This window comes from Amblyomma mixtum, chromosome 10, assembly GCF_055824585.1.
Source record: "Amblyomma mixtum isolate Tamu chromosome 10, ASM5582458v1, whole genome shotgun sequence".
In the NCBI taxonomy this organism is placed as follows: domain Eukaryota; kingdom Metazoa; phylum Arthropoda; class Arachnida; order Ixodida; family Ixodidae; genus Amblyomma; species Amblyomma mixtum.
In genome coordinates this window covers 83,631,458-83,652,592 of record NC_143021.1, presented here as the reverse complement: position 1 = coordinate 83,652,592, position 21,135 = coordinate 83,631,458, and the positions used below count along the sequence as shown (strand labels likewise).

Below are 21,135 nucleotides of genomic sequence, written 5' to 3'. Positions count from 1 at the left end.
ATACACAGATATGATTAGAAAAGAGTACAAATCACCGCTGTCTAAAAACCATAAGAGATTGCATTTACATATGCTAAACGCAAGCATTTTACGGGACGTTATGCCTTTATCACATTCCTACATTTGGTTCAGCGTATGCGAATGGAGATGCAAAGATAAGCTCAGCCTAGTGGTGCCATCAGGTTGTTAGAATGGGAACCATTTTTGTCAATGAATTGGCACTCCCTTTAAGCCTAGAAGCGACAGAATCGTCATTCTAAATAAAAATTAAACAAATTTATCGCTCATACGTTTTGTTATAGGCGAGATAAGGTGAAACGAAAGCCCGGCGCACCATTTATGGTCAGTGAACTTAGTGAAAATGACACTACCAATGACGAATCCAATCTTGAGAGAGGAGTCTTCCTTCGAAGGGCGCAGTCATTTAGAAACAATCTTTTAGCGTAGGCAACAGCCATGCATGATTAACTTGGAAAATAGTGCAGGTAATGCAAGTGTACGGCAATGCTCGATTTGAAATGGTGTATGGCACAATCCCACTATGAAGCACGCTATTTTTTTAGGGCACGTTATCCCATATGACCATTCTGGAATGGCACTACATACTGCAGCGCCAGAACGTTGCCTCTACACTCATCACTGGTTTGGTAGTGCTGCAAGGAACTACTGAGATGAAGTGCACAATAGGGCCGCCACGTTCCACTGATTCCATTTGAAATCATTACTTGCGAAATATTTTAGTGCTATTATGTGTCGTGCCAAAATAATTTATTTTGGAGGAGTAACATAAGCGTTACTTGTACCCTTCAAAGTGACAAGAGAAAAACAAGTTTTCATTCTTCTACACAAGGAAGGACATCGCACCAGGTGATGGTGCCAGCAAAGCGTACACAGTCTCTATACCCCCTTCGTACCTAATAGCAAAGGAGGACCAGGCACCGGTGATGGTGACAGCAAAGTGTATGCAGCTTCTATATCCCCTTCCGACCTCCAGCAAGGGAGGACCTGGCACCGGGTGATGGTGACAGCAAAGTGTACGCAGCTTCTATATCCCCTTCCTACCTACTGGCAAAAGGGAGGATCTGGCACCAGGTGATGTTGACAGCAAAGTACGCAGTTTCTATATCCCCTTCCTACCTGCTAGCAAAAGGGAGGACCTAGCACCGGGTGATGGTGACAGCAAAGTGTACGCAGCTTCTATATCCCCTTCCTACCTAATAGTAAAACGAAGGACCTGGCACCAGGTGATGGTGACAGCAAAGTGTATGCAGTTTCTATATTCCCTTCCTACCTAATAGCAAGGGAGGACCAGGCACCGGTGATGGTGACAGCAAAGTGTAAGCAGCTTCTATATCCCCTTCCTACCTAATAGCAAGGCAGGACCTGGCACCAAGTGATGATGACAGCAAAGTACACAGCTTCTATATCCCCTTCCTACCTACTAGCAAAAGGGAGGACCTGGCAGCAGGTGATGGTGACAGCAAATATACGCAGCTTCTATATCTCCTTCCTGCCTACTAGCAAAAGGCAGGACCTGGCACCAGGTGATGGTGACAGCAAAGTGTATGCAGCTTCTATATCCCTTCCTACCTACTAGCAAAAGGCAGGACGTGGCACCAGGTGATGGTGACAGCAAAGTGTATGCAGCTTCTATCTCCCTTCCTACCTACTAGCAAAAGGCAGGACGTGGCACCAGGTGATGGTGACAGCAAATGTACGCAGCTTCTATATCCCCTTCCTGCCTACTAGCAAAAGGCAGGACGTGGCACCAGGTGATGGTGACAGCAAAGTGTATGCAGCTTCTATATCCCCTTCCTACCTACTAGCAAAAGGCAGGACCTGGCACCAGGTGATGGTGACAGCAAAGTACACAGCTTCTATATCCCCTTCCTACCTACTAGCAAAAGGGAGGACCTGGCACCAGGTGATGGTGACAGCAAAGTGTACGCAGCTTCTATATTCCCTTCCTACCTAATAGCAAGAGAGGACCTGGCACCGGTTGATGATGACAGCAAAGTGTATGCAGTTTCGATACCACCTTCCTACCTACTGGCATATGTCAGTCAGGTGAAAGCCCACTAACATGGTGATGAATTGCAAAAACTACTGCAAAAACAGCAGGACTTTCTTCCAACTGGAACCACTGGGCCTGAAAGGGTCAACCCACTCTTGTTCCCTGACCCACTTTGCCCTCTTCCTGTCTCTTAATGCTACAGCTATCATATTCCTTTCCATAGCTCTTGCATTGTCCTGAATTTTAAGGGGTCATGACAAGGCCTACCTACAAATCATGCGTTTATGTTGCAGCTACTAGCGACGACGTTATTATGTGCACTTCTAATATCTAACTCATCAGTTTAAAGAACAAAACATGCAATAAAATTACGTCTTTATAGTCCGTTAAAACAAGCAGTGAGAGGCGCAACAGATAGGTCTCACAACTGTAAATGTGTTGAATCTGCACGTAGGTCGACTCCTCCAATTTCCGATGGCCATTTCTGCAGAAAGTTGACACAGCTTCAATGCACTCCTTTTTATTTCATGTAATGGCCTTTTATGTTCGAAAAATAAAGGACTCTGAAAATTCTTCATGTGCTGAGTCAACTTTCTTTATGTACCGAAAAGCTTTTGAAATATTCGCTTCAAAAGAACCAAAAGAAAAAAAACACTTCACACAGGCCTAATATTTACGAATGTCTTATGCATCATTCAAAAACAAAAATATGATATGCAAATTTTGGTGCCTCTGCCTCTTAAATCAGTGATGCAGAATAATTGGTCATGGCTTTCCGTGCTGTGTGGTTTGCCTTATTTTTGCTTGCCATGTTTTTCCTTTACATGCTGGCTCACATCACAATAAATCATTTGGTTGCTGTCAGTCCAAGGGTCTGTCTCGTTCTTTCTTGTCCCACCTTCATAGCGCTGTTACATCTTTTTCTGTCAACTTCATGTTTATTAGAGCTTCTGTTGTAAAATAAAGGTGGACAGAAATGTTAAAATTTTTATAATGCTTGATCAGTACAAAGAATACTTTAAAACTTTGCTTACCTCAAAATTTTACACGGTGAAAAGCGTTCGGTGTACTTTTACTCAATGGGCATCAATGCTGACACACATTGGCCAAAAAATTAAGAAAAACAGAAAGCAAGTACCACCAACCTGTGATTTGGGTGCAGTGTGCGCTGCTGAGGACCTGCTCTTCCAAGACCACGATCGAGTTGTCCTCAGTGAGGAGGTAGTTGGTTAGAACCAGGGCATTGTCATCACCGCCTGTCACTACGAGCAGCATCCTGTCTATAAACCAGTGCACAGAGGCATTAGAGCAAGCATCAGTTGCGGGCGCACATGAATGGCAAACAATCAACACAATGACAATACAGCCCCAACAGTAACAACGATTTAGCCGCACATACTGCAGAGCACAACTTGTGCGCTCAAAGGCTGACAATATAGCTTTTTTGAAAACCGTGAGGCGTGCCTTCAAGGAACAGCTAGGAAAAAATCAACCCGATTACTGCTACTTCACTTTTTTGTGGAAAAAATGTTCCTGAAAAACGAAACATGAAACAACACTGTTTTATTACAGTGGCTGTTCCACAAGACATTAACTCTTTAAGACATCAAGTATGATTAAGGCTCCTAGTTTTCTGCTGGTGCATAAAAAAAACTGATATTTCATAGAAAGTGTAACACATGCAAAATAATGGCTGGTGGTTTAGCATTGCTAAGCACGAAATATTGTGCGAAAGCACAGCTTTTTGCCGGTGGACACCACCGCCAAATACCTGGAAGAATGACTGAGGTGTCCACTGACCCAGGGAGCCAGGTATGCGCATCTTTCAACTTTTTCATTGTCAATGACAGTTTACCCAATGTAAGCCAGAGGTCTATGCTCCAGTGCGGCGTTACTGCAGCAATGTTGTCCTGCAGTGTCAATGCGTATTGCTCTAGTGCCGTGTTTCTGCCACAGCGTCGTCCACGCCAAAGCAAGCAGCACACATATCCCTGTCACTACCACCACACAGCTCAAAGCACGAGTATTAGTTTGAAAGCAGTATTAGTTGATGAAGGAGACGATGTGCAATGCACAGCGCGAGAGTGTGTTGCAGTTTAACACGAGGCGCGCTCCGCTGCGGCGATAGCCTAGTGCTCTTGCGCAGCGGCCTTTGAAACTGATCTGTTTGCGCCACCATGGGTTCGAAACCCTGTCGCAGATATTTAATTTATTTACTTTTATTTGCTTCTTTCACTTGGCACAAACTCACAAACATTGCAAACCACTTGGCAAAAATCCATAAATGCTGCAAGATATTGCTCGGGGTTTACACATCGGAATACACAATTTCGGTGTACTTTTACTCAATGGGCATCAATGCTGCCACAAATCGGCCCAAAAAATAAGGAAAACAGAAAGCAAACAAAAGTAAATCTTGTTTTCAGCATCATGAAGACACATACATTCATCATGAAGACACATGAATACTAGATTCAAGTAACTGAATGATCTCTCTTATGATGCCCCAGTCCACAGTGCACATTATCTGCTGTGCTGATCGTACCCGCAAATGGGACACAGCCCTACAAAAGTCTCGCACCCACTTGCCACTCACTTTCATTCCTGGTCAGCCCAGTACTGCGACAGGCCCCAGCAGTGATGCTGAGTGTGACCGGCAAATAAAAATGGCTTTTGCCTGAGCTATTGATATTCCTTTTGAAAAATGATAGTATTGCGACAATTCCCATAGAAGGCTGAGGCTGCTAGAACTGCTGCCCTTGAAACACTAGCTTGCTTGAGAGAATGGGGGAGTAAGCATGTTAAGGCATCAGCAGAACTTCAGAATCAAAATCATGCTTATTTAACATCATGTCGATGTTGGGTGCGTTGACAAAAAGCCAGTGAAAGGCTTGACGAGGCTAACGCAACCCATAGAAGCATTGCAGTGGTACAAAACATCAGAGCACTTTCAAAGAACAAACAAAATATATAACTTTATTCCTAGATGCAGCTCTCGAGAGAGTTCAGATGACTAAATCTGCATCTTTCAGTGATTCTAACCAATGTCCACAATATAATAAAAAGGAGAATGTGGCCGCTTACACAAAATTCTGCAAAAACTTATTTTTCATGGAATTACTAGAAACTAGGGGCTTTAAGCATGAATAAAGCCTGAAAAGGCTTCATATTTTCAAACCTGAGAAAATTATGTGCCACAGCTTTGCAGAAAAAAAAGCTCACCAGGGACACTTAAGACGGCTTACGTGTGAGAAGGTGCAAGCCTGCCTGCTCACTTCGTGAACGCAGTTGCCGCGCGCTGTGACGTGATGCAACTCAATACCATGAACCTGGCAATTCTACCTCTGCATGGCTCTACGTAGCCGCCACGCCCCTTCTGATCTGCACGCTAACTTTGTAAAGGCAGTCACCGCTGTATACTGCGGCCCGCACTCTGCCTTAATGGTATGACACGATAGCTAATGGGTTTAATGCCCATACATGCAGAATTGGTTGCCCTCTACTTCACATTCATAGAGGAGTTTTCATAGCACTGCTGGCACAGTGGTGCAGCGGATAAGCGGTGCGCCGATGCTCTGGGATGGGATGGCAGGTGCTGATACGAGTGAAATTTGTGTGATCCAGGTTGTCCAGAGCAACCTTGCTCGACCAGTCATTAATTTAAGCGCCACCCGCCAAGACACCATCTTTTATGGGTACCATCAAGTGTTATCCCTCACACTCTCTCTCTCTTTCTCACACCCACACAGAGAGAGAGAGATGGATTTTTTTTTTTAATGGGGCAAGTAAGGCTTATGCCTTAAAAACGAAATTAAAGGCGGCGTTTATACACTTTGCAATGCATGCATTTGTGCATAGGAAGTTGTATTTTGCATGACTAGCAAACATACTGTCAGATATTACATGGTCATTTTGTTGCCACTGCATGGTGCTCCCCTAAAGGGGTCAACCATGCAAGTGCAGTCAGTACCAGAGCTGCTGTGCAGTCAACGCACTGCAAACCTTACTCGGAGAACACCTGGCACCACAGCCTTCTCCATCTTCACAGAAAGAACGAAATTCTACCAGCCTTGTCACTGAGACAATGGAAGTATTGTGGAATCTGCTGTGAAATTTATCCCAGACATGCAACTGACAACTTCCTCGACCAGGCCTTGCATGATCGTTTTGTGTGTGGCCTAAAGTGAGAAGGCATCCAACATGCCTTGTTTTTGTGGGAAAAAGGCTTACCTTCTAACTTTCTGTGGAAGAAGCCAACAATCTTTGAGGCCAGAAAAGGCATAGGAGAATGTTACTTTTTATACTATTTCTACTGAAGCTTGTGCGAGAAAATTAATTGGAGAATTCATATAAATATAATTTAGAAGAAAAAAAAGCGCCCGTCTATGTGTCTTCCTTCACTCCTCATCCATGTTCGCGCTGTTATTCAGAAGAAAAAAACCACATGCTACCAGTGAGATCAAAATCGACAAGGTTGGATGTCATCGGTTTGGATCCCACTGGTTACATGTGGTTATCTTCTACTCTTCCGTTCATATACCTCATATGTAAAATATTCCCCATCTATTTTCTCTAATCACCAAAAGCTGCAATAAAAATAGGATAAAAAGTAGGGGCGCATATTGTAAATTTCGAAAACAAATCGAATATGTTTGTTATTTGGTTCATTTTTGATTTGAGAATTTCTGCACATCCGGTAGCAACTGAATACTGTCGACAAGGAGGCTGTCAAATTACAAATGCTGTCATGAATAGAAGATAATAGGATACTCGGAGAACTTCAGAACAGGTTCAGAGGTGCTAAGATGATAGCCTGTTTATGTTTCCCCAATGCATAGAAATACTTGCGGCAAAAAAACAGATCTCTGTATTTAGCCTTCCTGGACATAAGCGGTGCATACAAGAAAGCCAACAGGGAACTCCTGTGGAACATACTAAAAGATGAAGGTGTTGGTCAAGAGATAACGGATTTTCTAAAGGAAGTACACCGAGATAATAAAGTGGAAATTTGAATGCCAACAGAAAAGAAAGATGACAACTGTGGATGTACAAACACGATTAAGGCAAGGCTGTCCTCTATCATCACTGCTGTTCATGCTTTATGTAATAAATACAGAAAGAAGGGTACAAGGAAGTAATCTAGGTTATAATCTGTCGTACAGATTAGGTGGAAAATTGGTTGAGCAACGGCTCCCGGGTTTAATGTATGCGGACGATATTGCACTCTTAGCAGATAGCCAGGAAGATTTCCAAACACTGGTTAATTGTTGTGGAGACGAAGGAGATGCTCTCGGTTTCAGTTTTAATGGAACTAAGTCAGGTGTGATGATTTTCAACGATACCAATGATCAGGTGCTTACAAAAAAAGACCACAAAATACCCAAAGTGGCCGAATACAAATACCTCGGGATATGGCTAAACGAAGGGCAGATATATACGGAAAAGCACGAACAGTCTCTTAGGGCAAAAGGACGAAGAGACGCCGGGATAATGAAACATAGGGCATTATGGGGGTACAACAAATATGAAGTACTAAGAGGTATTTGGAAAGGAATAATGGTGCCGGGACTTACTTTCGGCAATGCGGTTCTGTGCTTAATGGCAGACGTTCAGTCGAGATTAGACGTAAATCAGAGAGCTGTTGGAAGATTACCACTAGGTGCCCACGGCAAAACCACAAACGAGGCAGTACAAGGGGATATGGGCTGGGCATCGCTCGAAGCACGGGAATCTCAGAGTAAAATACTACATGAAGAACGCCTGAGGAAATTGGACGATAACAGGTGGGCAGCTAAGGTATTTAAATACTTATACAGAAAGAGCGTTGAGTGACAGTGGCCAGAAAAGAACTAGGAAACTAACCAGTAAGTATGCCGGTCATGAGGACGGGGAAAGAAAGAGCATTAAATGACAGGTTAAAAACGCGGAAGGTAAAAATTGGATTAATTCAATGGAAAAGAAGCACAGTGTAGAACTATATCGATAATGGCAAAGGCAGATAAGGAAAGAATTTTTGTATAACTCAAGAGGCAGTGCCCTACTTTTTGAAGCTAGGTCAGGGTGTCTTAGAACGCGCAGCTACAAAAAAAAATTTAATGAAGAAGATGACACATGTGCAGTGTGTGGTAGATCTGTGGAAACAATTGAACACCTCATAATCAAATGTGACGGTATCCATCCGGATGTCGATGCAGGCACAGTCACTCTTTCTGAGGCCCTAGAATTTAGAGATAACAATTGTAATGTGAATCAATGTGCGGTGGTAGTTAGCAAAAAGAGATTGGAAGATTGGTGGTTCAAAACCAGGGTGGTGACGCAAGGTTACAAGCTGAGGATTAAAGTCTGTATATAAAAAAAAATGGAAAATTTTTAATATAACACTGTTAAGTTTGACTTGCTTAAGGAAATAATAAGCAAAAAAAAAATGGCCATGGTGGCAAGTGCCACCACTTCATTTAAAAGTGGTTGGTTTGGTTTGGTTTATGGGGTTTAACGTCCCAAAGCGACTGAGGCTATGAGAGACGCCGTAGTGGAGGGCTCCGAAAATTTCGACCACCTGGGGTTCTTTAACGTGCACTGACATCGCACAGTACACGGGCCTCGAATTTCTCCTCCAAAGAAATTCAACCGCCGCGGCCGGGATCGAACCCGCGCGTCTTTCGGGCCAGCAGCCGAGCACCATAGCCACTGAGCCACCGCGGCGGCGTCATTTAAAAGTGAATGCTCCTGTCTTCCATCTACACATCCATCCAATGCATGGAACCACCATAGGCACCAGGGACGTAGCCAGGGGGGTCAGAACAGCCCCCAAAATTTATGAGCGCTGCATTCCCCCCTGTCCCCCCCTCCTTTAGACCTTTTTTTCGCCCCTGCTATTCACACCACATAGACACACAAAATGAAAAAAATTGGCAGTGGCTTAGCTCTGGTTAAGCCTGGACAGAGAAGTGAAAAGCTGCAGTTATGCTTTGTTTGACGTCATGGCTGTCGCAGTTCGCGCACAATGCACTGGGAGCATCACGATAACGGTATAGGGAAGCGCGTTATATAGCCCTCCTTCCGCATGCATAGCAACGGTGTTAAACACGCGGCTGCAGCGAAAGGGCAAATGGTGGCGAGGAGGCGAGCGCGCAGTAGCCAACACCCTAGCTACCACTTCCGGGTCTTCTTTTCCTCCTTCCATGGCGAATGTCTGCGCGTCTTCTACGGCCGCCGCCGCTGCTCACACGTTCTCGCAACGCCTTGCGAAAGAACCCTCTCCTCTTGAGACGGCGGCGGTGAGGGGTAAACCGGTGGCGAGGAGAAGTGGCGATGTAGCGCGCGCCGCGGCGGTGCCCAGGGGTGGCCCACGCGAAGCGCAGTGTTGACGAGCCTAGTGAAGCTTTTCGCTTCAAAACCGAAAATAAGAAGAGTGTCGGTTCGTTCACAAAAGTAGTTCTGGTTCTAATGGGAAGCGGAAGCTATTTCAGAAAATAGCCACTCTTCTTTGCCATTGCACGACGCATAGCAATCCTTTTAACTATAGGCCCAGTTCACCCAATACAGCATACCTTTTCTCATCAGCCTGTTTATTCATCTTTTGCAGTGTTCTCAGATGGTCACAAACTATCGCGCAAATTAAAAGCGCATCTACGTCTGGGCGCAGGTTCACATGGTAAAAGTTTTCACAAATGCCACTCGTTCGCAGTTGCTGACTTTCTTGTAGAGCAGAAGCTTTTGCGTTATTGTCTATTGTCTGACAATATTGGAAATTGCGCGATTTTTCGTACCAGTGCTTTTTTGTGAGCAAATAAATGTTCTTTATGAATCAAGTCATCGGGGCCCTGTGTGCACTCGTATTATACAGATGCTACAGTGAAGGCAACAACTATACGTTTGGTTTGATTACAGCAGAAAAATGACATACTGTATGGGTGCAGGCTCTCTTCTTATTTTTACCGGCGGTGAATAACATCCACCGAAAAATATTTCTGGCTACGTCCCTGATAGGCATGTAGGGCAGCATGCAGCTATAGTTGGGTACAAATCAAGAACGGAGCAGCAAGTATCCTTCAAGTGAATGGTCTGGACCGATTGTCATTACATTTCGGTTAAACTCATTTCACGGAGGCATCTGCCAGTCATCTGTGACTTCACATTAGGGGACTAACCGTGACATCATGAAAACCGGTCGCTACCACTGGCTGGAGGACCTCTTTTAAGGGACATTTGCCAGTGCGTTCTTGAGGTGTACCTGACAGTAGCTGGCTTTCGGTGCATCGTTTTCACGATTTCTAGCTTTGTTTGCAGTGCAACTATTACCTAAATGCGTAGACCAACGTGCATGTATCATGTGCACATTACAAACTGAATGCTGTGAAGGGACACAGGACGTTTAAAGGGGCTCTGAAACACACTCAGAGGAAAGTACATAAACTCGCTCAATCACTACATTCTCTCATCATGAATACCTGAGCCAAATAATACACTTTTACACGCAGCTTGAAGCCACATTTGACGCAAAAGTTTGCAAGTCTTTTCTGGTGACTTTTTCATGTTCGCACCCTACTGTGTAATCCTGTTCAGATATGGCTATTGGTTAGTTTCTTTCAGGCGTCACCATGGCCAGTCAGCACAGCGTCGCTCCAGTGGGTCAGGAAGCTCCACCACCCGGGAAATTCCCGTGCCTGTCAGCGGTGGGGCCGGTGGAGAAGCTCCAACCTTCCAGCATGCAAAAAGTGACGAGAGGAGAGGGAAAGGCGCGAAGACGCTGGAATTCAAATTTTGACTACAGACAACTCAGATTCTGCAAAAATGCATTTAAAAATTCTTGCTGGACGATATTCATGACGCGGCATCCTTTATCATTCCAGGCATATCGCACTTTTATTGAAAGCCCCCTCTTAGTGCATGCGGGCTATGCTTTAGAGGAGACAAGTTCAGTGCACTGGTATTTTAATGATTTGCGTGGATAACTGCATTTTTGTGCAAATGATTCAAGCAGCTATAAGACCCAACTCTACCTCTGTGGCCTTCATTATGACCCTCAGAACATCATTAGCTGCTACGAGCAAGTTCTTCACGGTTACAAAGGAAGGCAGGCGCTGAGGAAGCTCACAGTGTATCACTTATTTTTCCTAAAGGTATGGGCCACCTCTCCCCCAAGGCGGCAAAAAAGCCACCTTGTCTTGCCTTCCTTCAAAGTGCCTCCTGCAGCGAACAGCGGCTTGATTGCACCCAAGTTTCCACGACTGCAGGAGACGCATGTACACTGGCAGGTCAATACGCCAAACGTTCCTCATGAACATGCGCAGAAAATGTATCCTGTCGCTCTAAATGTAGAAATCATTTCACTTATTCTACATGATAATTTCATGACAACAGTTCTGCCACACAGCTCAAGAACAATGCGTGAATACTAAAAAGGGATACTGCAACATGAACAGCAAAATGAGGAGATTCTAGCCGAGAAAGGCCCAATACCAGCACTGTCAATTTTAACGAGAGAGCATTAAGGGTCCTGCTCAGTGGAAAATGCAGCAAAACAAGAAAAGTAGGTGGTACACCTGTCATCCGGGTCATGTGATGTTATCACAACCTGCCCACCATGGTAGGTGGCAGTAAATGACTGGTCGCTGAGGAAGGGCAACCCGCGTCTCACAAGCCGTGGCTGTGTTTGAAACAGCCACCTGCCGAGGCCTCCTCACTACTGTGCCAGTAGTGGTATAAGGGCTCATCACGATCTACAGATGCAAAGTAGAGAATGACTAAATCCGCACGTAAGGGCATGTAGGCAGAACCTCAGAGAAGGAGTACTCACATGGAAGGGATCTCTACTGGCCTTGCATTATATTTTTAAGGGTAGGCTAAACGTTATGTGGTGGTGACAGAAGGAACAGTGTCCATGTTTGGGAAGGGTCATTCCACGCCAAACGCTCCAGACGGTGCGCTCAACCACCTCCGACTTGTTAAAAAAAAATTCATGGCAACTTACCACAACATGTGTAATCTAAGCCTCAAATATTTTTGCCTCAAAAAATTTATTCGTGAGGCGAGCTCAGTTTGAAAGTTTCAAAAAGGTGTGAAACCAGGCATCACTCAATAATTAATAAAAATACAAATTACAAAAGAACACTCTATAAATCTTTTAATGACATTTTCACATATTGTGGCTTTCGATGTGATTCAGATCATAAATTTTTGTACAGTATAAATATTTTTAGAATTTAAATAAGATGCAAAAATTATAATATTTTGACATTAAAAAATATGTACCAACTTCCCATCGGAAATCAGGAAACATCCATCTTGTTTACTTAGATGTCTATTACCTATAAAAAATGTTACAGCCAATGAAACTGAATACGTCAAAGTAAAATAAAATACTCAAGTTGCAGAAAGTGCGTTTTGAACCATAACACGTGTTTATTTCACTGTGAGGTGGTCCGAGTAAAAATACAAATGATGGCAGGTTTAGTAGAAGAAATTATTGCCTTTCATTTTTGAAGATTTAATCAAGATGATTTTTGTTTAAAGCGAGAAAAAATTGCTGAGGCTCAGCTTGGCTAAGCCTTGGGAATGCGAAGCATCCCACGGTGACGGCGCGAGGTGGAGGCCGGCTCTCTCATCCGATGTCACGTGGTGTGACGTTACGGTGTCACGTGGCGTGATGGCTAGGGGTCCCACGGCGACGGCGCGAGGTGGAGGCCGGCTCTCTCATCCGATGTCACGTGGTGTGACGTCACAGTGTCACGTGGTGTGACGTCACGGTGTCACGTGGTGTGACGGCTAGGGGTCCCACGGCGACGCCGCGAGGTGGAGGCCGGCTCTCTCATCCGATGTCACGTGGTGTGACGGCTAGGGGTCCCACGGCGACGGCGCGAGGTGGAGGCCGGCTCTGTCATCCGATGTCACGTGGTGTGACGTCACGGTGTCACGTGGTGTGACGTCATGGTGTCACGTGGTGTGACGGCTAGGGGTCCCACGGCGACGGCGCGAGGTGGAGGCCGGCTCTCTCATCCGGTGTCACGTGGTGTGACGTCACGGTGTCACGTGGTGTGACGTCACGGTGTCACGTGGTGTGACGTCACGGTGTCATGTGGTGTGACGGCTAGGGGTCCACGGCGACGGCGCGAGGTGGAGGCCGGCTCTCTCATCCGATGTCACGTGGTGTGACGTCACGGTGTCACGTGGTGTGACGGCTAGGGGTCCCACGGTGACGGCACGAGGTGGAGGCCGGCTCTCTCATCCAATGTCACGTGGTGTGACGTCACGGTGTCACGTGGTGTGACGTCACGGTGTCACGTGGTGTGACGTCACGGTGTCACGTGGTGTGACGGCTAGGGGTCCCACGGCGACGGCACGAGGTGGAGGCCGGCTCTCTCATCCGATGTCACGTGGTGTGACGTCACGGTGTCACGTGGTGTGACGTCACGGTGTCACGTGGTGTGACAGCTAGGGGTCCCACGGCGACGGCGCGAGGTGGAGGCCGGCTCTCTCATCCGATGTCACGTGGTGTGACGTCACGGTGTCACGTGGTTTCACGGCTAAGGGTCCCACGGCGACGGCGTGAGTGGTAGCTTTAGCAATATGCTTCGCATAAAAAATTTTTGAAGTTGAGCTTGCGTGCCACAAGTTGCATCATGTCTTTAACACTTCACCACCGCGGAGCACGGCACCTGGCATGAGAAATTTATGGCCAGGTAAGCACGACACTGTCGCTTGCCGTCATTCGCAGTCAGGCATCTTTGGGCTGAAGCCAAAGCAGATATCGCGTGACATCCGGCAGGTGGTATGCAATAAGCGAGATCATTTGGGAAATTGGAATGGACCCGCTTTGTGCCACGTAGCCAACAGCAGAAAAACCAGGGTCTCCAATGTGCTGTCTCGCGTCGGCCACGACGAAGGAATGACCAGGTGGCATGGCAACTGTAACAGCAGTTCTTTATTTATGTCCGAATAAGATCAGGGTGCCTCAGAGTGCACGTGACCGAGCGAAGTCCTCACCACTGCTTCGAGTAACGTGAGATATGTTGGCAGTAAGCATAGCCTGTTTGCGCAAAGGTACCTCACTCTGGAGTGACCAAATGTACCGTGGCACCGGTGTGCAGTGTCGCCTTCTCCTTGCACCTTCTACACATGTCAAGGTTCTCACAACAATAACTGAGTGCGGCATGAATACACTGAACAACAATCTCAATGGTGCATGTGCTGTCTCGGCAGCACTAAGAAAATCTTTTCCCATCAATATCTACATCAACTATAGAATGTTCTGATGCCTGCATGCAGTGGAAACCTCAACGAGGAATGAGAACTGTACATTTCGTCTTGCCACAGTGTCGACAGCGCTGTGTTCTGAGGCGAAGAGGCACAAAGAGATCACATGAGCTCAACGTCAGAATTTTTTCCCCTCATTTTAAACAAAAAACACCTTAATTAGAACTTCCGAAATGAAAAACAATAATCTTGTGGTGTATGAGAACCAAGCAGACACCATTGCCCAGTGTCCACAAATATATACCTTTAGGCCCACTTCGCCAGACGGAAAACCAGCCTCTGTGCCGAATCCCTTCTACCCGTACGTGCGTAAGTTGTCGTTAGTCTTCTTCTTTTTCGGCCGCACCATCGTAGCAATCGCGTGGTAGGCCGCTACAGGGCCCCCCGTCTAGCAAGGAAGCCGTGAGCGTGACGAGTGGAAAACAGGGCGAAATGCACCGGCCCAGTCAGGAAAGGATGCGGCAGCACAATTAGATGAGTCTTCAGAGTCGAAGTAAGCAGGCTTCAGGCGATCAATGGAGATATTGTCCTCCCGGCCGCTGAGAAGCAGCAGAAAGTACTTGCTGCGCCACTTGAGGACATTGAACGGGCCGGCGTAAGGGGGACATAAGGGAGGACGCACGGCTTCGTTTTGCACAAAGACGTGCGTGCAGCTCTGAAGGTCGGGGTTGACGTACACACGACGAGTAGACTGTCTTGGACGAGGAGGAACGATGTCAAGCATAGTGCTGCGTAGACAGAATTGTCAGTGGGAAGGGTTAGGGTTAGGGAGGGGCCGAAGAATTCACCTGGGATGCGAAGAGCGGTGCCGAACGTAAGCTTGGCGGCCCTGGAGAAATGGTCACTGCGAAGAGTGGTGCGGATGCCAAGCATGACGAAAGGAAGGCGCTCAAGACAGGTTGTAGGGGAAGTTGAAGACATGAGTGAAGCCTTTAGTTGTTGGTGAAAACGTTCGATGACGCAATCTGATATCGAGTGGTAAGAGGCTGTTTTGATGTGGTTCACGCCGAGCAGCCGAGAGAGGTTAGCGAACACTGCAGAGTCAAACTGATGACCACGGTCAGTCGCAATGGTGGAAGGTACACCATAGCGGATAATCCAGAGTGAGTAGCACTTGAGCTATCGACTCCACTGTGGCGTCCTTGAGGGGCATCGCTTCGGGCCAGCGGGTAAATCTGTCAGTGCATGTTAGCAGGCATCGATGGCTCCGGCAGGAAGGAAGAGGACCGACGATATCAACGTGAAGGTGGCTGAAGCGGGCATCCAGGGACGGGAATTCGCCCAGTGGACTCATATGGTGATGGACCTACGCTTGCCTCCGTTGCTCTACTAAACTCGCCATCATTTGTATTTTTACTTAGACCACCTCATGGTGACGTGTTTATAGTTGAAAGCGCACTTTTCTGCAACTTCAGTATTTTATTTTACTGTGACACACTCAGTTTCATCACCTGTAACATCTTTTGTAGGTAATTTCAGTGAAAGTAGCACATTTGTTGTGATAGAGAGGTAATCCATCGATAAAGGTGAACTTGAATTTGTCCCCCTCAGTGTGGCAGTAACTGCTGTTGAGCTCTCAAAAGAGGACTTGGACTTCGCTACGAACTTGCCTGCTTCAACTCTGTGATGTGAGGGGAAGCTAATGTCAGGCTGCTCAGGCAATTTTACAAGACAAGCTGCCCAGAACATCACAAGCCTGTACAGCTTGCTCGTAGAGCAAGATGAATTCAGCGCACAGCTGCACGTCACCATGTCTGCCCCCGGCACTTGCGCTATGCCCCTGTCTGCGAGATCTGAGAGGAAACACAACTGGCGGCAGAGTGTCACAAAATAGAGAAGAGGCAGGCAAGCACAGCTGCTCCAACAGAGCAAAACCTGCATGTCAGCAACAAACCTGACTGCTGCCTCAAGAGCAGCTAGCATCCTGTCTAGTTCTCTTGTCCTTGTGCTTTTAACATTCGGAATGCTATACCAACTAGCTCAAGAGTCAACTAAGCAAAATGTGATAAGCAAACGATTCTCAACGAAAAAGCAGATGAAACAAAATGGCTCACGCTTTAGATGCTGCAAGCAAAGGTTGTTGGCAATGTGAAATACCTTCATTGTGAAAACTAACAAAAGAGGCTTTTCACGCTTCTGGATGTGATCCGGATGAATGAACTTAAGAAATAAATAAACTCAGGAGCAGTTTAGTTGACGAGTGTGACCTAGAAGCAAACAGCAAACAAAAAAAGCAGCAAAAGTCTCGGTTCAAGGCTCTATTTGCTCATGCTTTGCTCACTGTCTCGTGGATGTCAGCAACCAGTGTACAGGAGATGCCACATGCACTTTGCTGTGATTCGAAGAATCACTGACTTCAGTTGCCTTTGGAGTAACCTTTTGAAGTTGCATACGTGGAGCTGCAACTGAAAAGCCAACACGACTCCCAAGCGGAGTAATGTTCACAGCTTCTGTACTCCCCATGCCAACAGATCTACTCTTTGCAGATGATGCTGACACTGTAACCATCAAAAACAAGACTGAAATCCTCGGAGGTGTTCACAATTACTAGAGTTGCTAACAACAAAATTTGAAGGCTGAACTATGGATTAACCGCCTGCAGCGACATTCTTTGGGTGGAATCTGCAAGAACCTGTATGGGGCCCAAGAGCCATCAGAGGCACATTCACCACATCTGTAACCAAGTTCTTTGTGCAAGACAGCAACACTGGCACAGAAAGGCTGCCAGTGCAACTATAAGATTTCTGGGAATGTATATGGGTGCTCTTAACAAAAACCTAATGGTGGCAGTGATATTGACACCGCAGTCTTTGAGCAATTCAACTGAACCTTGCAGAAGAGCAATGGCAGACATGAGATGTGCTTTTCTTGGCGGAGAAATGAAAGTGAACCTGATGTGTCCATGACGAAGCACTCACTTGCTGTGACTGCACCATAGGTAAATGACTGATGGATTCACAAAAGCAAGAAGCATCAGGACCAGCTCATCTTCCACTGCACAAGGCCATCATTGGTAAAGCCCTTAACTTTCTGCAACTGAAAAATTGTAAATTCCGTGGCCGCACAATAAAGAATCTGCACAATTCTTCAGATGCAAAAATAAGAATTCCCGAAATTTCGTGAGAAGCATAAGACACATGAGAGAAACATGCAAGTTTATTTTTTGAGCACATGCCTGGCATGCTGCAGAGGTCCCTCTTCTAAAAATAAAAGGTGATTGTTGTAACCCAGCATCAAGGAATGTTTCCTCTTATCTTGACTCAAAGGATGCTGAGTGTTTAATACTAGATCTGCATAACGAATGAATGGTCCCTCGTGTCAACAGAGTGGATTGTGATAGCCAAATATTTAACAGCAAGGCAGGAGAGTGTTGGGGTCACTTCTTCCATTCCAGCCAAGGACGTTGAAATCTTCACCATGTTAGCCTTGCTTAGAAAGAAACCTTCAGGTGCACTTGCCGCTCAGCAGCTAGGACTGGTGGTTTCTAAGTTTGCAAGCTCCAAGCTTTTTTTCTTGCAGAAATATAATCTGCAGTGCCGGGTGCCGGGACACATCCGGGGGGGGGGGGGGGGGGGGGGGGGAGTTGAGCTCCCCTGCCTAAAAGTTGACAATATGGTTCCCCGGAAACAAAGTAGCAATGAAAAGTAAGGCTGAAAACAACTGAGTGCAGGGGGAGCAGAGAAAGGTAGGGAGGGAGGGGGGTGGGGCAAGGGGAGCAAACTGAGAGAGACGGGAAAGGAGGGAAATGACCATAACCTGCACCACACACACCAAAGCGCCCTGCTCGCAGTATCTGGAGAGCACCCAACAGTAGTGCTGTCACTGGCTACGATTTAGAGTCACATTATGATTACGCTATGGTCTTAATCTTACACTATGGTCTTAAGTAAAGAAAGGCAGCCAGCTTGAAGACATTCTGGAAGTCGCGGAAGCCAAATGTCCTTCAATTATTTGCGTATGCCAGCGCACCAGATACGGCGCGTGTAGCACGTTGGCAAATATCTGGTAGGTACATATCTGGGTGCAGCGCTGGCACTTATTCACGTCCTGTGCTGCGAGCATTTGCAGACCGGTTCCGGCATACATGTGGGCACGCACGCTTCGGAAGTGTCCATAGTCGGACCTTTAGTGATCGTCGTCGTCGGGTGCACAGTCTTCCGAGGGTCCCTTGTCAGAGATCTTTCCACAGAAACACGTCTTCTGCACCATGCAGCATGTTCGATATCGCGCATTTCTTGAAATCACAACTGGCGAGCTCCTCGGGAGTGCTGGCCCAAGCATTCACGATCCAACTGCACAGAATGTCTGGAGAGGCCTGTGTCTGGCGACAGTAACTGCAGGCTCTCCATACCTCATCCAGACCATGTAGCAATGCTTCATGCAGTACTGATGTTTTCAGCAGCTACGATTACTTTCCTTTTAAAAGCAGCCGAGTACTACTCTTGTGATCCCAATACCATGGGAGGTGCAATTGTCTTGGGTGTCGCGAGGTCAGGTCAGTGCAGTGAAATGTTGTCGAAACTTAAACTATTACACTAAAACTAAAATTTAAACCTATGCCACTGCTAGACAGCACCTCCTGTTGCTTGTAGCGTGATGATGATGGTGCTTGATAATAATGAAACTGGACGAAAACTGTTTGGACCTGCATGTAATACAAGGTGAAAATTTGACAAGCTAAAATCTGAAAAAAAAAACCTTGTACTATACAAGGGTTTTTATGGTACTTAGAAAGCAGGGTAATCAACTAACACACAAGTCATTTTCAGCTTTGAAAATTGGCCCCCCCCCCAAAAATAGGTGAAGGAGTAGCTCATCAAGAGGTGCATGCACTGAGTGCATCCACATCGGCGAGACGAATAGCTTCCCGGAAGAACTGCGACAACACAAACATGATATCCAAAAATGCGAAGCTGGAACCAGCAAGATGTCAATGGGGGCTCTGCCAAACATGGACATCCCGTGCTGCAAAACGCATCAACTGGTCTCAAAACCAAGATGATCTCTCCTGGCCCACGTGATGGATGATGTACCAGTACACTCTGAGCTGGCGTGCAGTAGAACCCTTCTATAGTAAAGTCACTTGGACCAGCAAAAATCTTTATTATTGCGTAAGCAACATTACGACAGGTTTCAGCCCGTCGCGTCGGGGCGGCCGCGAGGCACGTTTGACTTTGAAGGGCGGCGCGAGGCGCGCTCGCGCCGCGCTCTCGCCAGCTGCGGAGTGTGGAGAGGAGGCTGGAGAAAGGGGGGGAGGGTATAAAATGCGTTCGCTCACTTGCCGGCTCCATCGTTATGCCGCCTGATAAACAGAAAGGGAGGCTACGTCGGCTTGACGAAGCCAGGAAACGACAACGGAGACAGATGAAGAACGCGAACAGCGCCTTTCTAAGCGGCACGCTCAAGGCGCTGCTAGACGGGCGCACCGCGCCTCTATCGAAACCGAATCGTCTACAGCCGGTGATGATCCCAAATTGAACGCTATGGATGCTTACGCAACCTACCAGGTTTAACCAAAGCTAAACCCCAGCAAATTTTTATATCAGGGTCTTGGTGATGGCATGGCTTTGAGGATGCTCTCTGGCTACTTACCAAACACAAAGTGTTGGCTTGTAAAAGAAACAGTCAGAAATGCCTTCCATCCTGCTTTTATCAACCCCTTATGTGATAATTATTTATTCTCAGTTATCACATTTTATGTTATCACGTTTTCAGTTTCGTCTACGTCTTGTAGAAGCACTGCATTTGCATGAATACAACGTGGCTACAAATATAATACCAGTTTCACTCTGTGCAAAAACCAAAGCTTTGTGTGAACACAGCATCGTCTTCCACAGCCTCAGCGTCATTTAAGAGGCAATAGTTAAGAAATGTGGGGAACAGTGAAAGGCAGAAAAACCGCCCATGAAGTGCTGCCACTGCCGTGCTGTAAACGTTCGCCCTTTTCTTCCCTTCTCTACTCATCATGGCACATTTACTAGCTTTCATTCCTCAGCGAACTGCGCCACCTTCTCTCTACACTCATAGCCGGCTTAACTTTTTTTTTTTCCCCCCGTGACGACTGCGTGCTTTGCCTCAAAGCCCAAAGCCTTCGAAAAGTTCGCTTCTTCTCGCACTCTTGAGCTTGATGGTGAAACCACCTCAAAAACTGCTGTTCTATTGTCTTGGATATGCATTTTCGGAAACTCTGGGCGTTGGCCTCGCGATCCTCGAGTTCAGCTTGCCGCGATGTCATCATTCTACAGGAAGTGTGTCACCACGGCTAGACAGTCTTCACTACAGTTGTTTCTTGTAAAAAAAATCTTCACTGTAGACGAAAAAATGCACAGTCATCTATGGGAAGCGAAATAGGACCACAGTGTCACTTTACTATATCCGTGGAGTAGCAGTGCTAAAGCAACGCCTTGAGGTAAGTTCACTCAGCTCAAAAAGCTTAAAAGTAAAGAAAAAGTTTTGTGCTGACTTCTAAAGTAGAAATTCATCTCCTCTAGCTGCATTGCTGAGAAGCTCTTGCCTAACGGAGGAAATGTCTGATTATAGCGAGTTGTGCACTTTCATTTGAGGGTCGCAAAATAGCTGCTAAAGTTACCGTGTAATGGCCACAAACAGGCTAATGCCCGCGCTCTTCCGTGCTCCCAGTCCTGAGGGGCCGATGTTCGCGCAGTGCCGAACCTATTCCTTGCACCAAATGTGCATCGATACACATGATACACAACGATACACACTGTACATTCAGAAGGACTGCACATTCGAAAGAGAAGGCATTTACATGCAAAACACTGAAGCAGCCAAGAGGTGCGCAAAACATGACCATCGTAGCAGCGATATTCCTGATGTGACTTGACGTGCAAGTTATGTGTGCCGCA

The 21,135-nt window shown here is 46.4% G+C and overlaps 1 protein-coding gene across 4 annotated transcripts in view; it reads right to left on the bottom strand.

Moving 5' to 3' along the window:
- The window catches only part of LOC149326311 (tRNA (34-2'-O)-methyltransferase regulator WDR6), a 194,460-nt gene that overhangs the window by 16,133 nt on the left and 157,192 nt on the right, over positions 1 to 21,135 (bottom strand). For 2 of the 4 annotated variants that reach the window (XR_016286457.1, XM_089564005.1), the window contains exon 22: positions 3,160 to 3,294. Coding sequence is in view for 2 of the 4 variants with exons in the window: in XM_089564005.1 (XP_089420131.1) it covers positions 3,160 to 3,294 (135 nt within the window). In the remaining 2 variants the exon portion in view is untranslated. The other 2 variants (XR_016286458.1, XM_089564006.1) reach the window with 2 other exon arrangements.